At 34.4% G+C, this 27,794-nt stretch overlaps 1 protein-coding gene across 5 annotated transcripts; it reads left to right on the forward strand.

Annotated features, from left to right (window-relative positions):
- Positions 1–27,794, forward strand: LOC124448447 (protein N-terminal asparagine amidohydrolase-like). 5 transcript variants are annotated; one of them, XM_046999464.1, is made up of 9 exons: positions 12,456–12,568; positions 13,619–13,721; positions 16,579–16,644; positions 17,508–17,619; positions 21,401–21,454; positions 23,632–23,685; positions 24,330–24,433; positions 26,491–26,613; positions 26,859–27,794. In XM_046999464.1, the coding sequence occupies exons 5-9, from the start codon at positions 21,409–21,411 to the stop codon at positions 27,027–27,029; spliced, it is 498 nt and encodes a 165-aa protein (XP_046855420.1). In that variant the 5' UTR covers positions 12,456–12,568; positions 13,619–13,721; positions 16,579–16,644; positions 17,508–17,619; positions 21,401–21,408; the 3' UTR covers positions 27,030–27,794. The 5 variants fall into 5 exon arrangements, 4 of the variants coding, with proteins under 4 accessions (XP_046855419.1, XP_046855418.1, XP_046855421.1 ...); XM_046999463.1 differs by lacking the exons at positions 12,456–12,568; positions 13,619–13,721; positions 16,579–16,644; positions 17,508–17,619 and adding exons at positions 1–31; positions 733–806; XM_046999462.1 differs by lacking the exons at positions 12,456–12,568; positions 13,619–13,721; positions 16,579–16,644; positions 17,508–17,619 and adding exons at positions 300–672; positions 733–806.

Consider the following 27,794-nt stretch of genomic DNA (forward strand, 5'->3'; position numbering starts at 1 on the left):
GCCCTTGCTCAAAATAGAGTCAACGTAAAAGGTAAAGGATACAGCCAAGTTGTAAAATATTTTTTGATCAAAACTTGATTTGTAAGAAGTGCCGTTCACCTGCATTACTTGAATTGTTGCTTTTATGCACAAACCAGCAAGGGCAGTTTTAGTTATATTCAAAATAAATTAGCTACTTCAACGCATAGATTGGCTAATTTTTTATTCCTTATAGAAATTTATGACCATTGACTTTGTTATAAAGGTATTTTAAATTTAAAATTAGCGGTTATAATACATTTTGTCTTGAGATGGATCCGCTACTGCAAAGTGCAAACCAGTGAATGTAATTTAAAACTCTCAATCTCTTTAACCTTTTTGCGAGCTTTGATGTATTTAATCAGAGTTTTAGTTAGCTCTCGTGTAAAAGTTTACTTTGCCAAACGGTGTTGGTGAGCATTTCCTTGAAATGGAGCCTGCCTGCAAAGATTTCCAAAACTATATTAACTATGATGTGTTATTATAGATGTTAATATGTATATGTTAATTTAAGCTAGGATTATTGGATGTAGTGTTTCGTGTATTTATTGCTTTGTCATCTCAAAGTTCACAGACTGCGGCACTAGTTAGGAGGATTAGGAGAGGGATATGACCTTACTACTTTGCGTGGAAAAGTGCAGACTATCCTACAAGGTTAATATTTGCTTTGCGCATGAGTGTAAAAATACATTAAATGACGCCTTGGTGTTATAGGTTTCAGCTACACATCGTTGGTGGATTTTTGGACAGTCGCAGAATGTCAGAAAACCTCTTTATGAAGATATTGAGTAGGTTGCATAACGTTAATGTGTGCAAGGCACTTTCTTACATTCATGTACCTTCATCTCACTAATATTCCACTGTTTGCGTTATTTTAGTGCAACGTAGTAGTATTGAGTCAAATGTTCTTTCTTGCCTTATAAAAAACCCTTTTGCAAATTACTACTGTTATGCGTTACGAGCAAAAACATGGACTTGTACGGTTACTACTTGCTATGTCCATGATATTTCGAAGTTGTTACCTGGGGGACCTATCCTCAGTGAACTCATTAAATAACTGGAACGATAACTTCGTCGCCATCTTTGAAGCGAAGCATGATGCTTATTTTTAGGTATGATCCAGGCTCCTGGATGCCATACAGACGCGCGGTCTAGTTCATTTTCCATATGAAAAGCAATGAACGATTTAACAAATAGATAACATTTAACCGTTGTCGATACAGTTATAGATACACGGGTATGACGTCAATTGTGATAAAAACTAAAAAAGTGGCTACGAGCCGCCGGGACTGGGTCTTCGTGAATATCTTTGGTTTCCCATTCAAGGAGGTATTGCGATAAGTTTTCAAATACATCCGCCATTTGTGTTTGTTTTTATAAACATGAAATTTTCTGTGACGTCATTTCCGTGCGTATGCCCTCTTTTTGATCATAGCTCTCGACCAATAAAATTGCTCAAATTCTTCTGGTTATTGTATGATTTAGTTTAAGTTTTGTTCTTTCGTTTGTTGAGCTAAATCAAGCTTTGTTTTACCAGAAGGCAAAAATAGCTGATGGCTTTCTAAGAATATGTAAATTATAGACCTTTGCTGAATGGGGATGTTTCGGATGAAAGAAGGCACGTTCGGCGAAAAAGTAAGCCGTAATGTTTTCAAAACATTGTTTTTCTCATTGTCTACGAGGAATTTGATGAAAAAACAGACAATGAAATGTCATTTTTACGTATGTCTTACCTTTACAATAATTTCGATCATTGTTAGCTGTATGTCAGAAAAAATCAGCATTTTCACCGAAAACTAAAGCTCTCGAGTCATGTAAACATTTTCCGACTAAAAACAATAATCGTCAACATCTTCAAATGACTGTTCGTTGCTGTATTCCGTTTTTCACAGCTTATTTTTTCAGAAAAATGAATATGTCATTAAAGCTTCTTCTACATAACAATCGTAAAGTTTAAAGTGCATATAAACCTTACGTGGCTTTTACACTATCCAATGTACGTGGTGTCAAAAGCGATACTCCAAAATTTTGATGTAACCAGACAAATATTTTGCGCTGTACAGTCTATCAAAGTTGCAAAAATATACCATTTTAAGCCCTTGGTTTTACCGCTAAAGGACTGGGCCTGCGCGGTCGGGTGACGACATGTAAGTAATCGCTTCCTGAACATTATAATAATTTAACAAGCTACTTTCTTTACTATTGCACATCATGCCAAATGCCCATGTATTTGCAAGGCGATATACCAAGTTGCAAGGACAGACACCGGTAAAAGACTGTCCTACCACTCTATATCATAATTTGCATTTTCTGATGAATCTGAAGATGATGTTTCCGAAAAGATGGGGACATTTTGAAAAAAAAACGACGCAAAATTCGAAATATCGGCAAAACTCTTGATTATTTTAAAAAGCAAATAACTTGTTTTTAATAGAGCCTACGCGACTGTGTTCCTTACATGACGTCACAACATGTACTAGATACCAGACCCCATTGGGGGAAAAATGTATTGAAAATCTGGACTTTTAAACTGCAATTGCGAAGAAAGCTTTAATCTCAATTCATTTGTTTTTAAATTTAGTTTTCGAGTACTGCTCTTTCAAACTACTAAAATCCTATAAGTTTTATATGCACTTTTAAAACACTACGTATTCAATGTTTTAAAAGTAAAACTCACACAATATTGTGAAAACATTGCCATGTAGGCGTATTTTATATATTCGTGGTAATCCACGAACACAACACGCGTATTTTTTCCTACAAAAATCACTCCGTATTGGCTTCATTTTGTCATATGGCTTCTTTATTCGAGTTATCGTTCCAGTCTTTTCATAGAGTTCACTGCCCATCCTTTGTTAGACAAGGTTAATTAATGATAATAAATAACGTATAGTCACAGAATAATGATTATACAGAAGGTGTACAACGCGTCCTCATGTCGGCCATTATTCCAGCCAGATGATTAGCATTTCACTTGTTTACAACCAATAAAATTACATGACGTCAATACTGAATAATGACTACAAGTATAGTTTAACTTAAGAAATGACTTCGGATCATTTTAAAGGTTTGGAAAAGTCAAAACCCTAATCATCTGGCTGGAATAATGGCGGCCACCATGCGGCACGACATGCACGACGACAAAAAACATCAGAGATTCCATGAGTGACTCTTCTGTATATTCTTATTCTGTGATATAGTTACGAGTACAATTACGGATAATTGAGCGCTAGTGAGTTAGCTGCTTGAAAATTGCAACGAAATATAGCGAGTTTGAAAGACGAGTGCTATTCACAGTCTTCACTCTTTAGAAAGTTACGAGTTTATGTTTTGCTGTAATTCACAAGAAACTATTCTATTTAACTTGCCCATAATATATTTTGAGATGTTTTTGCACGACGCCGTCTACATCTGTCTCACCCGTAGCTAACTCTCTAACGGTTTAAAAGCCTCTTTGCGCTTCTCGATTTTATAATCATTCAACAAAAACAACAGTACTTGTTGTTGTGGTTTTATTCTTTGAATTTTTTTCTAATACTTTAATTTAACCCGATTGCAAATATAAATCTTTTTAGCTACTTAACTGCTGCCATGTTTTTAAATATAATTGTAGCTTGTTTGGCTTTCGCTGCTTTTCAGACAATGAAGTTACATTTTTTTACAGTGCAATTACATATTTTCACAATGCAAATACATACAAACTGCACTACAATCAACCAACCAAAAGTCGATTAATATCTGTAATAATACATGAAAATATATTAATTCTGGTAAGGTGCAGTGCAATTTTTAGTAAATACCAGTGCAAAGAATAGGAAATACCAATGCAAATAATTGAACATTTTACATAGGAAATAATAATGCCAAAAATTTTTTTTGAATTAAAAACTATAGTGGCTATTTATAATTTATCTAACCGTAGACTGACTTCTGATTGTAGTGTTGTTAATTTTCAAATTCACTGCGTTCCATAGCAACGAGCTCAACAAAAAAGACAGTTATGTGCTTTATATAATTTTCAATATGTGCTGGCTAAACTTGATGATCATTTATTGTCCTTCATAACTGACTTTTTCATTGCATTATGGACAGGCCTTAAAATTGAAGGCCTAGAAACAAATCACGCGAGTAACTCTAACCACTACATAAACTCTGTAATATGTTCATATTTGTTTTCGCAACAAGCAATCCATGCCATTAGTCTATCCTTTTGATCAAGCCTTTCGTCTGTTCGTCCTTGTTATAGCAACTCGTTTGGTTTGTTAAAAACAGATTCAAGTTATTCACTTATTTCATATACTTATTTCAGGTGTTGTAATGAATTTTTCAGTTGACGTCGATTTAGTGTGTGCTTGTGTTTGTGGTAAGTGCAGTTAATTATAGCTACATATATTAGCTAGTAGTGCTGTTTTTCAACTATTTTAGAGATAAAGAAATACTGGTAAAGGGCATGCCATGCATGCCTCTTTTGTGGTGGTACTGTTGTTAACCAAAATTGGCATCACTCCAGCATTTATAGCATGTAGCTATGTTGGGTGCTTTTTTCGAAACTGGATTAGCGCCTCACCTCATAAGTTGCATTTCTACAGGAAGTTTACTGACCCCATTATCTTTTCGCTTCAATAAACTCTATCAATTAATTCTCTTGATTTCTAAAATCTAAATCAAAATATAAATCTCTAGTTAAATGTAATGTTTTGAATGCTTTTTCACATTACTCTTTTCAATCTTAACCCCAAGCGTTTACAGCGAATTTTTTCTTGAACTAATCTTTAATTTGTTTCGTTACTGTTGCCAAATGACAACTCTGCTGTATAAAAGTTATTATTGTTATATATACTGTATATAAAGAGTATAGTTGTAGATTGCCGATTGCCAATTTCAAAGTGCGTCAATCAACCCGTCCTCACAATGATAAAACAATTATATAAACGTTTACGTATATATTTATAGATTTATTTATTTATCATTTTGTTACAAAGCATAATGGGTATATAAAAATGGGAGACTTTAGAAATCGATTAATTGTGGAAAAATTCAAAGCCTTGTCCATGAACACTGTGCTAAACTCTTGCATGAGTGCATTTTGTGCAGATTTTAATTGCTGTTGGTGTTAAGGCCTGTGTACACGATCCGATTGTTTCGGTTCCGACTTTTGGTTGCTTGTTCTTACGGTCGGATAATTTTGTTGACATTTATATTCGCTTATATGTTTATAGTCTTGAAAGCAGCAATATGTGTTATCTATTACATCATCGATATATTTGGTATTTTTTTATTCTTGTTTTCAAGTCTTTTTCAAATCTAATTTCTTGTGGCAATCAAATCTGGAAAGTATAGAGAGTAAAAAGTTTGAGGCTAATCGGCCTCCTTTTATCTTGTCCGATGAAAATAGAGCAAGTTCTATTTCCATTCGGTTTTTGAGACTGATGGATCTAACTGTAGAGGGCTCACTTTAAACATGTTCACACTATCCGTTTTTTTACATCCGACAAAATCGCATCGTGTGAACGGGCCTTTAAAAGTTTAATGTTCAATGGACAGAAATCTGTAGCCATAAGGCGCCATACTATTATTTATTTTATCATAAACAAATGTTTTGGGCTTTTTAGTTTATGATCATTGATCATTCAATCATTGGACAGTTATACTACATATTGTTTAAGATTTGAGAAAAATAACATTGATTACATGAGAAGCTGTTTACTATATCTGTGATTTTGAGTCTTCTGATCCATGAAGCTTTTTATTTTGACAATTTGACTGGAATGGTATTAAACATGAGTATTTCACATACATGAAATGTTGTCCCATGTCACATATTGTCCCCTTTTCTAACTGAACACCTCATGTAGAGATGTAAAGGTGTGTTAATCTACGGCTCATACCAGATTGTTTGCCATAAATTCTAAAGCGCTATTGATGTATGAAAAGCATTTTCTATAAAGTAAAAATGTCTTCCTATGTATGCAGATAAACCTTGAAATTTGGCAAAACAGCAAAGTATTTTTCATGATCATTAGGTAATTTTTCTGATGATCCTTATAATTTCTAAACTAAATTATTTCAGATTTACATTCAAACGAGCTTTGATAATATGACAAAATATTTATCATAACCAGTAAGCATGACACATGAACCAATTTTAACATTCATATAATTATATAATTAAAGACATGTTGGTTACATTCTGTTTGTATTTGCAGATACAATGCTACTAGTGATTGCTATATAGCACACCTTGCATATACTTACAGAAAATAATAGTCTAGTGAAATGCCTAATAAACATTTATGGCATTAAGCTGTCCTTAACTGCCAATTTTCACTCTGATAACTTTTGCTTAATCTTTGGCAGAAAAAAATTTTGAGTTTTTTCTCAAAAGGTGAATTTGCTGGCACTGATGTGGAGATGGGTAAAGGGTTACAATAAACTTGCATGGTTTGAAGTCTGAGCTTTTCTATATCTATGAACTGTCACTTGTAGTACCAAATTTCTACTTAACTCATTACATAGAGGTTTGAATGGGGGTCTCTACGGGGTCTATGCATGAAAACTTGGTAGACATTTTTAAAGACTATATCTGTTTTTGAATAGCATTATTGTAAAATAAGTTTTACGTTCCTAGACATGCTAATGAGCCATATATTTGGCATGATAACGAAGCTAGATATTTGGCAAAACATTCAAGTATTGTTTACTTCATATATTTTTTTTTTGAAAATACGTAAGCAAAATGTGTTGTTTTTACGCAAAAACGATGCCAACAAAATACATTTCGTATTGCTCTAAAACGCTGAACATGGCATTTTCAAGGCTCTGAAATTCAAAATTTCTCAGAGGAGAATGCCTCAGACCCCCAGGTGCGGAGCGCCTCCGACGTTTTATGACTGAAGTTTGAAAAATCCTAGATCCGCCCCTGCTCATATGACTACAAAATATACACGTAATTCAAAATTAAACATTAAATATTAAAAAGTATACATTAAAATGAGCTATTGACATTTCCACCGAAATGAAATGTTTTAACTTTGCAGTTCAAATTGTTTCAAGACACATTTGCCGGCCATGTCCGACTGTAGTCTCTCATAAAATAGCTAGGAGATTAAGAAACAGCATCGGCATAATTATGAACGACCAACCAGAATGCGTCCCATCTTTTGTTGGGAAATCCACGTGACCAACAAGCTGCCGCTTATTAGCTGACTATATTTACAAATATATAGTATGTGATACAGGCTAATAGAGACCTAGGTAATTCAACGAACAGTAAACATTTTGCCAGTTTTCTTCAGCTATAAGTCAAGATCTGTGGCTGTCTCATTAAAAGAATAGGAGTACATCGAATATATTTTATCGAAAAATGCTTGTATTGGATAGAAGCCATTTATTGACTCTATTGCGTCTAAGATAACCAGCTCTAGGTGGTGATTTTGACATTGCCACAAAACTAAGGCCGGGAATTTCTCTTCAGCCTGCCTTAAAGCCGCTTTCTACTCCAAACATGACAGAGGCTCCATCGCTTGTAAATGCAACGAGATTCTTTTATAAGTAATCCTTGTCAAACTCGTACTCTTACAGCGTCGTAAAATACGCTTGACGATAGATTCTGCATCTTGACCTTCTATTTCATGGATTTCAAGGAATGTTCTCAAGAAACATCAAAAATTACTACACGTATTTAAATAATCGGACATGTTTTCTTTGATAAAGAAGTCGAATCATCAGTTATAATTGCGATTTTTTGTCATTGTCCTTAATCGTTTTCATTTTTCTTCTCATTGTGTCCGCAATTCATTCAATCATCTGCATGCGACTCTGATGTTTCAAATCACATTTTACATGAGCCGAATGCAATTAAAACAAAAGATAATGAGGCATTCTATCTCATTTTCATTTCTCTTTAATGCACTCGGCGCATGTAAAATGCGACGTTTAAAATTGACCCAAGATCTATCCCATTTATGCTCTGCAATGTAGCAAGGTATGGTCCGTGAATGGTCGGTTATGGTAGCCAGCTTAAATTTCTAAAGCAATTCTTTTTAGAACTTTCCTGTTAGTGCTCTTATTCTAAAACAATTCTTTTCAGAACTCTTGATTTTTCTTAGTTTTTTCTTGGTTTTCTCTGGTTGGTCCTTTTTTCACGGTTTTATCTTGCGTTTCATGCTTTTTATTTTGTTTCAGTCCATTTACCATAGCAATTTCTCTCTTTAAGGCGTTACAGTTAAATCTCGATGCAAGATGACGAGGACAAGTTATAATTTATACGTGTACGTTACATGATAAAATCTTGAACGAAAAGCTTATGAATACAATCCATGCAGTTGGAATTCCAAAATTGATAAACAATGATATGAAAAAAGTTTGATTTACGTTTGGGCTTGATTTCAATTGCCTTCGTGTTTTTTACTAATGAAACGAACATGAATCATACACGGTCAAAAACGATCAGGTTGTTGCAATATTACATGGATCGCGCATTACTAATTAAATTTGAAGTCGAAAGGCGGCCATATGGAACAGTCCCACTTCACGAGTTTGACATACAAATTATATCACATTCTGCTATGAAAAATTGCAAGAAGCTTCTCTTATGATGCATTGACAAACTGCTACGTATTAGCTTTAACAAGATTAAGTGTAGGAAGCAGTTGTATTATTAAGAAAGGATTTATTCAAAAATTTTCGTGACACCATTTGAGAGATACAATCGCAAGAGAATGCTTCTAGCTTCACGACGAAAGAATTTTTAGGGTGTGCGGTGTATAAGTACAATGCGCTCCAAAATTCATTGCTATCGTGGTTTTTACTATAGATTATTATTATTTGTTGGATGATTAAATCGCTTGCAATGAGCGGTTCAAATGTCCAAATTATGTAATCTTGAAGAATGATGAAGGGGAACAAACCGCCAACTAGACATTGAAACATTGAATTATAACTAGGGTGCTGAACCCTCGTGCCCCAATACACCCCTGATTACGAGCTTACCAAGTAGAAGTTTGATTATAATTCTGTTTGTCCTTAGCGAGAGGTAGAGAGTTGTGTAGGCCCACTCATACGTGTCCCAGTCTCTTCTTCTCTACTCCAGCCATAGTACCAATATTCGTGCTCTAATTACTGGTTAATTCATGCGCAGTGCTCTCTCTCCTAAAACTCCTCCACTCCTCGCTAATGACTAGTAGAATTATAATCAAACTTCGACTTAAGGTAAGTCTCGCTGGATTTCCAATTTTTTTGTTTTCTTGTAGTAAATTTTTTTGCAAAACAATTCCTGCAATGTGGAAACACTGACTTATTAATACTAACATTAAATTATCATTTTTTATCACCAACTGTTATATTACGTTGGAGGAGTGAAAAAATTGAAAGAAGATGTAGCAAGGAAATTATTTGCAGATGAGAAACTTTTTTATGTGTCTTGTGAAAAAATGCAGAAAATATGTTATTACAAGAAAGTGATACTTTTATAAAAAGATATCACATAAACTGAAAAGCTAAATGACTATTTGTAGAGAATGAACTACCAAATTACAGTTTTAGCAAGCCCTGGTATGATTGTTTAGAAAGTGCCATTTCTGTAAAAATATATAGCCACTTTTTTTTCACAATATCTCTAAATTTAGAAAGGGTGGACCTTGTAATTTCATATATAAACTAACAAAGCACCACTGAAATATATGTTAGCATGTGTTTTACAGTAAGATTAGGAGCTGAAATAATTCTTATAACCTTGAATTACGCTTTCTCTAAATGCATAGAAAACTTTCGACGCCCTTGGCGAAACAAACCATTCATTTTTTTGAGGCAACCAACCATTATAGTTGTTATTCGTCAAACCAAAAACTTCGCATTTCACTTCAGGCTCCTCTTTATCTTGTACAGCAATGTAAAATTTCCACCATTAGCCCGAATCATACCATCTCCTCCAAGTGGCTTTAACGCATGCGTGGCATTATTGACAAATATTGCAAAGCTTTCCTTCCAAAACCAATCGATTTCCTTTGCCGTTGACAAGTGCAAACCATATCACGCGAAGTGAGCATGCGAAGGTACAACCGTAAAACAATTGCTGATTCATCTGATAAGGTTTCCAACTTCTCTGTGCCTGAAATTTAATGAACGTCTTAATTTATAGAGAGACGTGCGTGTATACCGCGGGATTAAACGTACTTGTCATGAAAACATAGCACTCAACACAACAAATGGCGTATAGCCAGCCAATATGACTTTCGTGCTATTTGAATAATCAAGTGCATGATAAGGCTAAGATATAACTATAATTTATGATCCTAATGAGTTTTTCTCAAACAATAATGAAAAAACTCACGAAACAAATTATATTTCGTTTTATAATATCTGATTTCTTTTAATCTAAACTCCGTAACTCAGTAATTTTAAAAATAACAAAACAAACACAACACTCGAGAAGCTCCAGTTGCTGGTATTGTAATTAGGTTGAAATTTGAATAAGTATGCCACGGACGTAATTATGTTTGTGATTCATAGTTAATGTAAACACACTCAAGCGTGATGTGGATCAATAAAGAAGTATGTTCCACCTATTTTCGTAAAATAATCCCGTGACAACTGTACTTCTGCTTGTGGCATTCTAGCAGGGTAATCCACTTCTCGTTGGATAAATCAAAATCACCCAGACTGCAGTCTAAAAACGCGAAAATTTGATGTTATTAATTATTTACCAGTGAATGCTTTGGTTTAGTGAATGCTTTGCTTTTTTTTTATTTTTTTTTTATGCTTTGTTTTTTTTTGTTTTGCTTTGCTATTAGTTAGGTTGAAATTTGAATAAGTATGCCACGGACGTAATTATGTTTGTGATTCATAGTTAATGTAAACACACTCCGTAAGCGGTAATATGTATCAATAAAGAAGTATGTTCCACCTATTTTCGGTGAAAATAATCCCATGACATACAAGCTGTACTTCTGCTTGTGGCATTCTAGCAGGGTAACCAATTTCTCGGGTTGGGATAAATCAAAATCACCCAGATTGCAGTCTAAAAATGCGAAAATTTGATGTTATTAATTATTTACCAGTGAATGCTTTGTCCCACTTTAATCGAATATCGAGTTTCGAGGGATGCAATATTTCGGCAAACTTTTCAGCACTTAATGGCAGATTTTCGAACCTAAATAAAGTTTTCACCGGCACTTCGTCATTTGGAAATGTTTTGCTCCATGAGTTATATTCTCCAATTTTATTAAATCTTTGCGTCCACCTCTTGCTTTTCCAATTCGTCTTTGAACCATTTTGCTCTTTGAACTTGTGTTTCAAAATCTTTCAAAATATCAGCGTTCTCCGATTTGAAGCCATTCTAATTGGACTAAACTGAACTCTTTACGAAATAGTCCACAGCATAGACACAAACAGTAGTGCCACTCTATAGAAATTTTTTGTGTAGCGCATATCTTATTAAGCTTGTTATTAGCATAAAGGCAGCCAGTCAATTGTTTTATTTGGCCAATAGGAGGGCATAGATCGCTGAAGTGTAATCTAATTAAATATACAGCAGCAAGTTGTACAGTGGAGTGAAACCACTCTATGCATCTATTCTGTGAAATACAAGAGAACCTGTATTGAGCAAGCAGCACCGTATTCCAACGTCCCAAACTTAATTCTTCAATTACTGTATTAAACGGTCAGGTTAAGTAAATACACCCCATAATGTCTTTATATTGTACATATCTTCTGTAATATACTCAAAAGATTTTAACAATATTTCTGTTTGAGTGGATGAATTACACCAGCAATTAAACTTTCATTAAGTCGCTTGAGTCGTCCGAGTCGTTCCATTCTTTTCGTTGTTTTCAAAACCACTGGGACGACTCAAGCTAAGTTCTTCTCATATTTTAGTACTAGCGCCTGAGAGACTGCTTAATTTTTGCGCGAAACATTTAAAAAGCATATATGCTGTTTAGCTAAGTCTTTCGCAAGTTATTTTGCTTCTAAAATCGTTTGCCCCATAAAAGGTCACTTGCATTTCTCAATGGTCGTTTCGATCGTCCGGATATAGCAAGTGACCCTGATCGTTTCCAGTCGGGAGTCATTTGAGGTCATCCCAGTCTCTTTGAAATGTTCTCATACCGTGGCATGGGTCGTCTGTGAAATTTTGGCACGACTGAAACGACTCGGGCGACTATATGAGAACAAAGCAAACGAAAACCAGAATAATAAAAGCAGTAAAGGTTTTCAAGTAGGCACTGCATGGCTGAATTTCATCATCCATTTTCAAGATTGGCTATATGTGGCTATAATCAGTGTCTATATCATTATTAGGTATTGCATGGGTATTATTGCTCTAACTCTGATTTTAAAATTTAAACCTGATCGCAGTCTAATTTCGTCCTCGGTCATCTGATGTTTGAGTGTCAAATATTCGTGATGACGTACATGCAAAATTTGTTGATGCAATGGTAATTTGTAAGTTTGTTGTAAATGTAACATGCCGTTGTTTGTTGGTCGAAGAAAAGTTCAACATGATAACATTAAAAGTTTGGAGAAGTTTATGGAAAGCTTTCCTCAACTTGAGGTAAAATGAAATTGTGTTCCACAGTTCTACTTTCATCTGTATTTAACGTACGTTTTTGTTTACTGATAGTTCGTAGAATTGAGTCAATTGACTGAACTTTTTGCTTTAAATCGTGCTATTGAAATTCCCAAGACTTTTGAAATTCTTCTCATTTCTTCGTCCTAGTTATTCAACCACGTACAAAAACGACAAGTGAATACACAAAGAATTTATTTATCAATATTTCAGCTGCCTTCTGTAGCCTTTAAATGTATTTGTGCTAATGTAATTTCCTTTATAAAGAATACTGGATGTCTGAAAACATTTAAAAACGATAATATTGTTAGTGCATGTTGACATGTTTTGTGTAAAACATATGCTTTGTCTTCAATTCAGGGGGACTTAGGGCAAGGGTGCTAAGGGTGCACTCTTAACCCAAATAGGGTATAAAAGGGGTGCGAATTTTACTATGAATTAAAATCATAGTGTTTCAAACAAATAAGTAAAGTCAATTGTGATATGTGTTTAATAAAGCATGCTTCCAAAAATTCTTCTCGCCAAAAGCAAAAGGAAACAGATTTTAATAAAAAAGGTGTGCATGTTTCAGGTACAATTAGCCACTGAATGAAATCTAATTCAAACTAGAGTATTCTCTCTAAAAAAGCAATTTGCATTGATCTTTGTCTGTTGAGTGGGTGATTAATTACAAGCCAATGAACATCTTGACTTTAGTATAACTTCCAATAACAGTCATGCATGGAACATTTACCAATCGAAAATGTTGTCGAGGAGTTTGAATCTGTTTTTTAGTTTGTGATTTGAGTTTTATGTGGTAAATGCCTCTTTTAGTTTCATGAAAAATCATTTCAAAACAGTAAACAGTGTCTTGATATGCTTTTGTATTGTATATTTATTACTTGCATAATATTATCTACAATGAAAGGTATAATTTTTATCTATAGTGTGCTACAGCCTGTGCTATGATCTACCAAAATATTTACTATAAACTTTCAAAATTTGGTCATGAGTTAATTTTATCATTAAAAGTTGATAATAAAATTTTTGCTTCAGAAAACATCAAAAGGTTTTGCTCTGAAAGAACCCACAAAATTTGATGGAAAAAAGATTTTGTACATTGGGCAACGAGAGTATGGAACAGTTGCCTTCAATGATGGTGAGTAAAAATTCAGAAAATCGGCACAGCCACCATTGATTTTAGTCTTGGTTGATAAAGTGAAAGTTAACATTTGTCTTTGATTCAATTTAAACAAGATGCTTACCCATGAAATGTACACCTGTGCTAATTGGGTCAGGATTTCATTATATTTGCATATAGTATATTGCTTATATTGCTGAAAATCTTGAAAAAAATGGAATCTCACATGCGGCAGTATATTATGTCATTGATCATGTTTAAGTGTATGTTTATTAGTGACACCAGGGCTTAACTTTAAACTAGGGTGCCCTGTTCCTTTATGGATGGGTCCCCAGCAGTCACAAATAATGTGTGCTATTTTGTGACAAGACTAGAAAATCGAAACTAGTTCAAACTTTTGTTAGCCTGAGTATGTTTTCATAAACTTTGCCATTTCATTGCACATCCTAAGGTAAAATGCAGATATATGTTTGAGAAAATTTGTCACCAAAATATAAGTGCCAGTTATTGACTATTTTAATAATTTGCTATGACAAAAACCACATTTGAGAAAATCCTCAAATTTGATTTCCATATTTTAAAAGTCAAAGTTTATTTACATTAATTGTTTTATGTCAATTCTATATACAGTCAGTGTCTTCTGTTTTAAAGTCAAGAGTAATAAACTCCTGATTTTATTTTGTAGTTTTATTCATTATTGATGCATTTATGAAATCTAATGTTTTAATTAGAGCCTTAGAAATAGACCAAAAGTTGTAAAATTGAATATATTGTGACGTTTCGTCTTTACTCTAGACATCTTCAGACAAGTAATAATTAATTAATAAGATGTTAACACAAGATATTATATTTACAAAAAGTAAATTACTACAAAAGAGGAGGTGTCAAATGTATTACATGATAGGGAAGTTAAGAATTAAAAGTGAAATTAAAAGAGGTTAAGTGGAATGGAATTTCCTTGCACATTAAGTGAAGGCTAGTATTTATTGATTAGAAGGCTCTCATGAATGGAGAGTTCATAAGAATTGTTGGAAGAGGAGATTATTTTAAAAGCGTCTAAGTTGGGTGTGTGTCCAGTTGCGTTAATGTGAACAAGAATGCTTGATAACGCAGGGTGGGAAACTTGGTTGCCTGTAAGGGGTGATATTCCCAAGTGCTCCGAAAATCTGGTGTGTAGATGACGTGTGGTTTGACCCACATACGAGGCGTTGCAGCTTCGACACTTGAATAAATAGACTACACCAGATCTCAGAGGTTTGGGAATTTTGTCCTTAAAGGGGTAGAAAGAAGAGATACTTTGGGAAGGGCAGAAAACAAATTTAATGGATATATGTGGGAAGGCTGCAGCACAAAGGTTATTGATTTGTGTGCGAATTTGAAGGGAGTGCATGCCGGTGAAAGGAAGACAAAAAAAGATGGGCATTTTATGAGCAGTCAAGACAAGTGGTTTGGGGGCAAAGGTGTTGTAAAGGAAGCGACGTGTGATTTGGTCAATTAAACGTGAAGGATAACCGTTTTTTGGTGAGTGACTTTCTGGTAAATTCGAGTTGTGTGTGGAAATTTTTGTAAGTAGAACAAAGGTTGAAGATGCGGTGTAGTAAGCAGGAGACTAGTGAAAGTTTGTAAGTAAGTAGGATGAAGCTGTGGAAGTTAGTGAAGAGGCCAGTGACAGTATGTTTACGGTAGACGAAAGTGGTGAATTTTCCATTTGTACGAGAGATGTCAATGTCAAGAAATGATAGTTTTCTGTTTTGTTCGACTTCAGCTGTGAATTTTGATATTTGGGTGTTGTTGGTTCAGATAGTCAAGAAAGGAAGGGACGTGATCGGAGGAATGAAAAAGTGAAAAACAGTCGTCAACTTTAAAGCTTAGTGTTTTATACAACATATATTGGGGGCTCATTGAGTATACGGTTTTGAGCGTTTAATCAAGCAAAACTGCCATTCCTACAGAATTGAATACATACTTTTAATCTGATTTATAATCCGTTAAAACTTTTTAAGATTCGGTGATGGTATTATTTGCGATTTCTTGAATATCAAGCATATATTTTCTAATAGTTCCCATATTATGTCAACATATATAATCCTGATTACCCATGATGCTCTGTTTTGTTGAATGGTCAAGTGAACTAGACCTAGTTGCGTTGAGTTGGTTTTAGAATTTCTTACGTGTAAAAACAGAATTGCTGCTATACGTCTATCTTAACAAAAAACCAGAACAAAGTTATAAAGGCTCTGTCAAGTCTGTTTACAGGAACGAAGCTTGGACGCTAGTTAAAGGGTTAAAGGAGGGGGTCGTTCATATATTCAGCTCTGTCTGACTGTTTTGAAACACGACGCCTATCACGCACTCAATCGGGCTACTTGAGCGAGAACAATGTTTGGTTATATTTTTGTTTTATATAACAATTGCCAAATAGCACAACAAAATCCACCCAAAATTGGCAATACAATGTCACATGTTGCAATGAAAAATATAAGTAAATCATGAAACATGAATTGATTGTTCGTGTTAGTAACCATCCAAGAAAGTTTTTGATTGGTTGAAAGAGTTCGTGTCAGTCACGCATGATTTATGTAAAGTGACTTGTATCATCTTTCTTACAAGAAAATTGTCTTTCGCTTTGTGTACCTCTCTAAATAAACTGTGAGCCCACGACTCGGCTCAAAATAACAGTGTTATCTAGTGTACTTCATGTAAAAAGGTCGCCTAATCAAAAAAACGGAAAACGGTCTTCATCGTCAAAATTGCGGGTTTTGGTGAGTAAGAACAAAGAAATACGAATTCAGCATGTCGAAAAGTATAGAATACCGTTCATAAAATTTAGCACCGCAATTGCTTCTCGCATTCAGTCCCTTTTCCTTCCTTTTAGACTTGATCGACGTCATTTGTTCGGATAGCGCTACAACTTGTCAGATTGTTGTGATCCGTCATGAAGGTAATTCGCCACATGTTCTGTCTTCTTATCTATATTGCCTCTTGCATTTTTAACGAATTCATTTATGAATGTCTTAATCCGTAGAAAACAATGGATTTTAAAGGAACTTAATACGGCTGAACATGCCAAACTCCAATAATGCTATTGTCGTTTAACTCCGTGTAAACTAACCAAAGGGTTGCAGCAGCCATGCACAAGTTTTCACAACTGAGCGTATTTCTTTTCTTAATGTTTTTTTGTTATTTTCATGCTGTTTTATTTCACGTTAACTTATCCAAAAAAACACAAAGCTAATAGCATTTATGAAAAGCTGTACCATATTGAATAAAGGGGCTAACCTACGTATTAGCTAGGTTTTACTCTAAGGGAAGATATAGAGGTATTCAAAATTTATTGACTTTGGCATCATTTTTTCAGTAGGTGCCTTAATTTTTATTGAGGTCGTACAAGTATCAACTGTCCTTTCTAAACTTGATCATGCCTCTTTCATTTAAACTTGTGTCGTATAATGACCATTTCAGAGTTCAGATTGAGGTTGAAAGTTAGCGATTATGTGGGTTTATTTGCTATGAAATTAGGGCACATTCGCCTCACTCATTGAAGAAAGTTTCCACCGTTCAAATCGTAGTTCTGTCTGATTATCATCCGAGCAAGCGGCCTTTAGCACTAAAATTCTAATTTGCAATACTTGAAAATTAAAAAATTCAATTCTGAAGCAATGTGTCAGTTTATCGCAAGCGGTCGGAGTTTATGAACAATTGCAAGTTGTCGTTATACATTTAAAATTATGTTGCTTACTGTGTCAATGTTTAATTTTAATATATTATTTGGAAGTTTTGCCTTACTTACTTTTTTTTGTTCAGGTACAGGAGATTGTAGTTTAACCCATTTAGATGGTGCGAGCACGAAACAGGCGTTAATAGACATGATCGGGTCGCTCGAAGCCCTTGCTCAAAATCAAGATCAACGTAAAAGGTAAAGGATACAGTCAAGTTGTACAATAATTTTTTGATCAAAACTTGATTTGTAAGAAGTGCCGTTCACCTGCATTGCTTGAATTGTTGCTTTTTATGCACAAACCAGCAAGGGCAGTTTTAGTTATATGCAAAATAAATTAGCTACTTCAACGCATCGATTGGCTAATTTTTTATTCTTTATAGAAATTTATAACCATTGACTTTGTTATAAAGGTATTTTAAATTTAAAATTAGCGGTTATAATATATTTTGCCTTGAGATGGATCCGCTACTGCAAAGTGCAAACCAGTGAAATGTAATTTGAAACTCTCAATGTCTTTAACCTTTTTGCGAGCTTTGATGTATTTAATCAGAGTTTTAGTTATCTTTGGTGGAAAAGTTTACTTTGCCAAACGATGTTGGTGAGCAATTCCCTGAAATGGAGCCTGCCTGCAAAGATTTCCAAAACTATATTAACTGTGATGTGTTATTATTGATGTTAATATGTATATGTTAATTTAAGCTAGGAGTGTTGGATGTAGTATTTCGTGTATTTATTGCTCTGTCTTCTCAAAGTTCACAGACTGCGGCACTAGTTAGGAGGATTAGGAGAACAGCATTATGTATTTTATGAAGTTTACATAAGACGTGACAATTATCCTATTCTTCGTAATGTTTTATGATTGCCTAAAATTGGAGCGACGGAGTAACAACATGCAGAATTACAGGGCACTTGACCCGAGGATTGCCTCAGCTCCATTCAACTAAATATAAATCGAGGGATACATTCACTCGGAAGTTTCAAGCTAAAGTTGGCAGTATCGTTTCCAGTCTTTCCACGCATGTGATAAACGTGACCAAAATAAAATATTTCATTGTTTTTGAAGCAACTGCGTGAAAAGCTTGAATTAAGTTGCAAAAAATACTTTCAGAAAGATGTAATTTACTCCGACTCATTTATAACAATATTTTCACGGTAATACAATTAAAACAAATGTATTGTATAATTTAGTATACGTTTTGTTCTTTCGTTTGTTGAGCTAAATCAAGCTTTATTTTACCAGAGGGCAAAAATAGCTGATGGCTTTCTAAGAATATGTAAATTTTAGACCTTTGCTGAATGGGGATGTTTCGGATGAAAGAAGGCACGTTCGGCGAAAAAGTAAGCCGTAATGTTTTCAAAACATTGTTTTCCTCATTGTCTACGAGGAATTTGATGAAAAAACAAGCAATGAAATGTCATTTTTACGCGTATATCTTACCTTTACAATAATTTCGATCAATGTTAGCTGTTTGTCAGAAAAATCAGCGTTTTAACAGAAAACTAAAGCTCTCGAGTCATGTAAACATTTTCCGACAAAACAATAATCGTCAACATCTTCAAATGACTGTTCGTTGCTGTATTCCGTTTGTCACAGCTTATTTTTTCAGAAAAATGAATATGTCATTAAAGCTTTTTACATAATAATCGTAAAGTTTAAAGTGCATATAAACCTTACGTGGTTTATATGCACTTTAAACTTTAAATCAGACAAATATTTTGCGCTGTACAGTCTATCAAAGGTTGCAAAAATATACCATTTTAAGTCTGGTTTTACCGCTAAAGGACTGGGCCTGCGCGGTCGGGTGACGACATGTAAGTAATCGCTTCCTGAACATTATAATAATTTAACAAGCTACTTTCTTTTATTGCACATCATGCCAAATGCCCATGTATTTGCAAGGCAATATACCAAGTTGCAAGGACAGACACCGTTAAAAGACTGTCCTCCCACTCTATATCATAATTTGCTTTTTCTGATGAATCTGAAGATGATGTTTCCGAAAAGATGGGGACATTTTGAAAAAAAAACGACGCAAAATTCGAAATATCGGCAAAACTATTGATTATTTTAAAAAGCAAATAACTTGTTTTTAATGGAGCCTACGCGACTGTGTTCCTTACATGACGTCACAACATGTACTAGATACCAGACCCCATTGGGAAAAAATGTATTGAAAATCTGGACTTTTAAACTGCAATTGCGAAGAAAGCTTTGATCTCAATTCATTTGTTTTTTTTTAAATTTGTAGTTTTCGAGTACTGCTCTTTCAAACTATACTAAAATCCTATAAGTTTTATATGCACTTTAAAAACACTACATATTCAATGTTTTTTAAAAGTAAAACTCACACAACATATTGTGAAAACATTGCCATGTAGGCGTATTTTATATATTCGTGGTAATCCACGAACACAACACGCGTATTTTTTCCTACAAAAAATCACTCCGTATTGGCTTCATTTTGTCATATGGCTTCTGTATTGGAGTTATCGTTCCAGTCTTTTCATAGAGTTCACTGCCCATCCTTTGTTAGACAAAATTAATTAATTACAATAAATAATGGTATAGTCACAGAATAATGATTATACAGAAGGTGTACAACGCGTCCTCATGTCGGCCATTATTTCAGCCAGATGATTAGCATTTCTCACTTTTTTACACAACCAATAAAATTACATGACGTCAATACTGAATAATGAATTCAAGTATATTTTGACTTAAGAAATGGCTTCGGATTATTTTAAAGGTTTGGAAAAAGTCAAAAACCCTACTCATCTGGCTGGAATAATGGCGGCCACCATGCGCGGCACGACATGCACGACGACAAAAACATCAGAGGTTCCGACACGAGTGACTCTTCTGTATATTCTTATTCTGTGATATAGTTTCGAGTACAATTACGGATAATTGAGCGCTAGTGAGTTAGCTACTTGAAAGTGTATGTTTTGCCGTAATTCACAAGAAACTATTCTATTTAACTTGCCCATAATATATTTTGAGATGTTTTGCACAACGCCGTCTACATCTGTCTCACTGCGTAGGTAACTCTCCAACGGTTTAAAAAGCCTTTTTGCGCTTCTCAATTTTTATAATCATTCAAAAAAAACAGTACTTGCTGTTGTGCTTTTATTCTTTGAATTTTTATCTAATACTTTAATTTAACCCGATTGCAAATATGGAAATCTTTTTTAGCTTCTTACAACTGCCTTTTTTTTAAATATAATTGTAGCTTGTTTGGCTTTCGCTGCTTTTCAGACAATCAAGTTACATTTTTTTACAGTGCAACTACATATTTTCGCAATGCAAATACATACAAACTGCACTACAATCAACCAACCAAAAGTCGATTAATATCTGTAATAATACGCATAAAAAATATATTAATTCTGGTAAGTTTACAGCAGTGCAATTTTTAGTAAATACCAGTGCAAAGAATAGGAAATACCAATGCAAATAATTGAGCATTTTGCATAGGAAATAATAATGCAAAAAAATTTTTTTTTCGTATTAGAAACTATAGTGGCTATATATAATTTATCTAACCGTAGACTGACTTCTGATTGTAGTGTTGTTAATTTTCAATTTCACTGCGTTCCATAGCAACGAGCTCAACAAAAAGACAGTTATGTGCTTTATATAATTTTCAATATGTGCTGGCAAACTCGATGATCGTTTATTGTCCAACTGACTTTTTCGCTGCATTATGGGCTACTTTTATGCTGACTCATTTGTGTTTTTTGGCAATTCTAACTGTTTTTATGATTAAAATGGAAGGCCTAGAAACAAATCACGCGAGTACCCTAACCACTACATAAACTCTGTAATATGTTCAGATTTGTTTTCGCAACAAGCTAACCATGCCATTAGTCTATCCTTTTGATCAAACCTTTAGTCTGTTCGTCCTTGTTATAGCAACTTGTTTGGTTTGTTACAAACACATTCAAGTTATTCACTTAATTCATATACTTATTTCAGGTGTTGTAATGAATTTTTCAGTTGACGTCGAGTTAGTGTGTGCTTGTGTTTGTGGTAAGTGCAGTTAATTATAGCTACATATATTAGCTAGTAGTGCTTTTTTTAAACTATTTTAGAGATAAAGAAATACTGGTAAAGGGCATGCCATGCATGCCTCTTTTGTGCTGGTACTGTTGTTAACCAAAATTGGCATCACTCTAGCATTTATAGCATGTAGCTATGTCGGGTGCTTTTTTCGAAACTGGACTAGCGCCTCACCTCATAAGTTGCATTTTTTTGCAGGAAGTTTACCTGACTCCTTTATCTTTTTGCTTCAATAAACTCTATTAATTAATTCTCTTGATTTCTAAAATCTAAATCAAAATATAAATCTCTAGTTAAATGTAATGTTTTGAATGCTTTTTCACATTACTCTTTTCAATCTTAACCCCAAGCGTTAACAGCGAATTTTTTCTTGAACTAATCTTCAATTTGTTTCGTTACTGTTGCCAAATGACAACTCTGCTGTATAAAAGTTATTATTGTTACATATACTGTATATTAAGAGTATAGCTGTTACCGATTGCCAATTTCAAAGTGCGTCAATCAACCCGTCCTCACAATGATAAGACCCAATTATATAAACGTTTTACGTATGCATATTATTTATAGATTTATTTATTTATCATTTTGTTACAAAGCATAAGGGGTATATAAAAAACAAGGAGACCTTTAGAAATCGATTACTTGTGGAAAAATTCAAAGCCTTGTCAATGAACACTGTGCTAAACTCTTGCATGAGTGTATTTTGTGCAGATTTTAATTGCTGTTGGTGTTAAGGCCCGTTTAGACGATCCGATTGTTTCGGTTCTGACTTTTGATTGCTTGTTCATACGGTCGGATAATTTTGTTGACATTTATATTCCCTTATATATTTATTGTCTTGAAAGTAGCAATATGTGTTATCTATTACATTCATCGATATATTTGTGTATTTCTTATTCTTGTTTTCAAGTCTTTTTCAAACCTAATTTCTTGTGGCAATCAAATTTGGGAGGTATAGAGAGTAAAAAGTTTGAGGCTATTCGGCCTCCTTTTATCTTGTCCGATGAAAATAGAGCAAGTTCTATTTCCATCCGGTTTTTGAGAATGACGGATCTGACTGTAGGAGGCTCACTTTAAACATGTTCACACTATCCGTTTTTTTACATCCGACAAAATCGGATCGTGTGAACGGGCGTTTAAATGTTTAATGTTTAATTTCAGGAAGAAAAAAATTGTTGCATCTACATGTTCGTGACAAAGATACGTATTCGACATGTGCACGTAGTTTGCAAAGTTCATGCACCTGTGGGTTGTATGTTCAAAGTTCATGCACCTGTGGGTTGTATGTTCAAAGTTCATGCACCTGTGGGTTGTATGTTCAAAAGTTCATGCACCTGTGGGTTGTATGTTCAAAAGTTCATGCACCTGTGGGTTGTATGTTCAAAATTTCATGCACCTGTGGGTTGTATGTTCAAAAGTTCATGCACCTGTGGGTTGTATGTTCAAAAGTTCATGCACCTGTGGGTTGTATGTTCAAAAGTTCATGCACCTGTGGGTTGTATGTTCAAAAGTTCATGCACCTGTGGGTTGTATGTTCAAAATTTCATGCACCTGTGGGTTGTATGTTCAAAAGTTCATGCACCTGTGGGTTGTATGTTCAAAAGTTCATGCACCTGTGGGTTGTGTGTTCAAAAGTTCATGCACCTGTGGGTTGTATGTTCAAAAGTTCATGCACCTGTGGGTTGTATGTTCAAAAGTTCATGCACCTGTGGGTTGTATGTTCAAAAGTTCATGCACCTGTGGGTTGTATGTTCAAAGTTCATGCACCTGTGGGTTGTATGTTCAAAAGTTCTTGCACCTGTGGGTTGTATGTTCAAAAGTTCATGCACCTGTGGGTTGTATGTTCAAAAGTTCATGCACCTGTGGGTTGTATGTTCAAAAGTTCATGCACCTGTGGGTTGTGTGTTCAAAAGTTCATGCACCTGTGGGTTGTATGTTCAATAGTTCATGCACCTGTGGGTTGTGTGTTCAAAAGTTCATGCACCTGTGGGTTGTATGTTCAAAAGTTCATGCACCTGTGAGTTGTATGTTCAAAGTTCATGCACCTGTGGGTTGTGTGTTCAAAAGTTATATTCCTTAGTTTATTAACATTAAGGTGCATATATACAGCAATCATTGCAAAGTAATCATTTGTTTTGTTTTCACAGCTGCAAATGATACAATCCTTAAAGGTCAACATGTTCCCAAAATCTACGGATTAGGTAGGTACACCGTTTGCCAGTTTCAAAATTTGTAGTTTAAAGAATGAGTCTTTGCGCGCTTAGCCATGCACATGCAGCCACTTTCGGGGCACCCTAAAATGTCGGCAAATTAGGTTGTCAGTGCAGCGATATGTCTTCCTCGATTTCTAAGTCTGATAAATTGATGGTCGGCCAAGAAATGAATTAAATAAGGATTTATTTATATTTGATTAGCTAGAACGCAATTCTTGAGCTTGTTTGTCGATCGATGTGCAAAGGCTTGTACGTGGGTCGAGTTTGTTTGTAACAGTTTGCACTACACCGTGTTCTTCATGATAAGGTTGTTGAATTGGTGATACGTAATAGTTTAAATCTTCTTCTTCTTCCTAACGCGGCACAGTCAAGTCTGGATCTTATTTAAATTCCGATCTTTTGCAATATTGTGGGTGATTGTTTATGCAACTCTGTATTCGATAGCGGAATTCATTAATAGAAGTAAACACAAGCGCGCAAAGCATTACCGTAAGACTCATTTTATAGTTAGACTTTAAAAGCCAAGGGTAAGAGCACACCTTTTTTATTTCGATTTCTAAATCAACTGCAAACGAATATTTGTTTTCTAGTAGAGCGGTTTAAGTTTGCAAAATTCATCTTCTAATTATTAGGGATGGATGTATCAACTGGTAAGATTTCCCCAGTTTTTGAGCAGTTTCAATGCCAAATACCAGATGAAACATTACGTCATGCGGCTTTGTACGCTAAGAAACAGGTAAAGTAAAGTTCAGTGAAAGATACTTCTTTATCTATGTGAATTAATTTAGACATTTTTCTCAATGTGTTCTTTTCTCCTCCAATATCGTTTATGTCCCTGATGTTATTTTGTCTCTTTATATTGAAACAAACATGGCTGACCGGAAGTTCGTCTCTCTTTAAAATCTAAAACTCGAAGGTCGAGTTTTCCCAAAAGTCTCTTTGCATTTCACTCGTAAATAGCATTTTAACAACAACAATGTAACAATAAGAAACAACTTATTAATGATAACAACTAGCATTTCATTTATAGAAAAAAAAACAATAGTGTGAAACAGAAAATGTAAAAAAATTGCTATAATTTTTCATCTTACATGTATTTATGATTGATATGTCTTCTTTTAATTGGTTTAATTGGTTGAGCTCAGATCGTTTTGCACCACAGAGTTCTATAATAAGTGGAGTGGCTAAGTGGACTGGGACGATGATCCAGAAAAACAGCGATCACTGGAACTATTTTCATTGAAATCACTACTTTACAGAAAAAATATTCTCGACTTCCCCCTAGTGTCTACGCTCAAAATGTTTAAAATGTGTAAAATGTTTAAAATGTTTCAAAAACAATCATGAAACTTCAAATTCCTTTTACATTTTCCAAAATTTAAACTTTTCAATTGTTGTGTCCACAAAGAGGAACATTTTGTTTATCAAAGGTGAGATGTTTGCTTGTAAAGCTACAATAATGACAAACTCCGTATGGCCGTTGTCAAAAACATAGATTTGAACTTCGAATACAGTATAAACAATGATTTTTTTCTGTTTTGTTAATAAAATTCAACATAGTTTTCTATTCATATGTTTTGTCAACGTATGACATCGTAGCTAAATCTACCAATCCTTTTAAAATAGTTTCTGACCCAAAGAAAGACTTCTGCACAACTTTGTGGATAGATTAATTTGAGAAAAAGTAACTTCTTACAGTATTTACGAAGCTGAACAAAGTTTGATTTAATCATTTTGCTGACAACATGAAGTGAGGATAAGCTTGCTATAAGTGTATGTAAATATCGTGCAGTACAAACAATTTTTCGTAGACGTCTGAAAAGACCATTGGAAAATTGTTATTGGTACTAGGATTAATGATAATTTACTCCAAATGCACAATTTCAAACTATAAAATCCATTGGTTTCTCTGTAGAATCATGTCATATCTTTATTAAGTTATTTTAGTGGAGTGTCTACTGCAAGTTCTTGACAATAGACGCTTTAGTTCTCTTTAAAAAGTCTTTGGATGGAAAAAAGTAACGAAAATGAAGAAAATAACATCTCTGTCATGAACATAGAACTAACCTATGAAATACTTTTCCTTTGTATAATGTTTCATCGAGCAAAAATGTTTAAGCCTAGTTCTCATTCATCGCAAAACGTCGGCGAGCGCTTACTATTAATGAGAACGCGTTAAAATTTATGTCGCCGATTTTTTGTGACAATCGCCTAGCGTCGGCGCTGCCAACGCAAGAAAAAAACGTCGCACATCTGCATTCTTGGCCAAGAAAAATCAAAAGCTTTCCTCGTGGGAAGCAATAAACCCTGAACCACAGTTTAAACGCTGTTATGAATTGTTGATTTTTTTACCTTTATTTTCATCATAAAGTTTGTTAAATCCCAAAGCTAATTATACACATATTACACACGTTATCTTCAGGGGTAGTAAAATCTTATGAAAAGCCGTCAATTTTGGTAAATATCAGCGGAAGTGGACAAAATTCTCCATTTTCGGCATCATCTGACATTTAAAGCTGTGACAGAGATAGCTGCTCCAGTTAATATAGAACTCTATGATTTGCACGGGCTAATGCAAACTCAGCTATTGACCAATCAGTGCACGCGCTTTACTGTTAGTATTTATAAATATTCATTAGTTATAATCTGTAATTAGAATTGATTTCAATGGAAATCAATAAGGTAGAGCATACGTGCATATTTGAAAAATACACCACTCCAATCATCCATCTTCAGCGGTCTACGATAAATTCCATTGTGATCCAACATGGAACAGGAATGTTTTTTTTGCAGTTAGTGAGGCAAGTGTATTGTTCTCTTAACCGAGAAATAAGAATAACACCTTTTGAAGAATGTTTTCCTCGCAAGACCTCTAGAATTATTGCCAATCTTTCCGATGAAGACCTTCTTACTGAGGTATAATATTTTCTTCATCATTAATCTGTCAGCTGATACCCAGAATTTCCCTTTATATAACTGTTGTTCTTTTTTGTGACAATTTGCATACAATCTTGTTCAAAAGTAATTGCTAATAATTGAATAACGATGACCACTTCGTTTAGCCGATGGTTGTTTAAGAGTTTTTAACTTGCCCTATTCTATATGCAGACAACATAAATAGCATTGTAAAATCTTACAAAGATGCTGCTCTTATCTTTTAGACATTCTCAACTTCACCACATTGTGAGCCCGCGAATTTCTGCACTAAGTTACGAGAGGTGCATCAATTTTTAGTGGAAAACAAGAACATTCAAGAGACATTTTTTCCCGAAGGAAATTCCAGGCGATTTCAATGTAGACACGGGGGCGTTTGGGCGTTGGTGTTGAAATGAAATCGCAAAGTAGCACATTTGTTATATGATGTTAACATATCAACTTAATTTACACTTAAAATTTTCTTTTGGAACTTGCTAAGTTGATATGTTTGACATATCGTGTAAAGTGAAAACTGCTTTTCTTTGAGCATATTTATTTACCTGCCAATATATCGTGACTTAAAACTAGGAGTTACTAGCACAAGGGAAGTACTCAGTGGGCTAAAACTGCTATTTGCAAATTGCTACTGCGTGTTTTCCATCATTTATCATCTGCCATAAACAACACAATAACGAATGGACAAAGTAAAAACACAACAACAAACTGGAATAACTTGTATACTTAGTCATTGAACAAAGACAAGCTAATTCTCATTATTCATGGCATTCCCATTATTGAAAGTGATAAATCGTATTGTTTTGAAAGTGTGATGGCTTTGTGATTAATAACCCAGTTCTTCATAAGGACATGTAGAAATCTACAAAAAAGATAGTATTTAAAAACACTTGCACTAGCATAAAAAGTGGAGTGTGAGAAAGCAATATACTAAGCTCGAAAAAATAACTTACCTTTTATTGTTTTTGCTGATGATCTTATTTACAAACATTGTTTATTTACATACAGTGATTATGGACATGAAATTGATTTGTTGTACAGGACTAATTACACATTACATTAAACAAAGGTGAATGGGACCTACAGGAGAATCCCGTGTCTTTTGCAAACTGTAAAGTTTGTTCATTAAAGTGCACTGCTGTAAGATGTCTGTGCTAAATTATCTA

The sequence above is a fragment of the Xenia sp. Carnegie-2017 genome, unplaced genomic scaffold (genome assembly GCF_021976095.1).
Source record: "Xenia sp. Carnegie-2017 unplaced genomic scaffold, XeniaSp_v1 HiC_scaffold_23, whole genome shotgun sequence".
NCBI lineage: Eukaryota > Metazoa > Cnidaria > Anthozoa > Malacalcyonacea > Xeniidae > Xenia > Xenia sp. Carnegie-2017.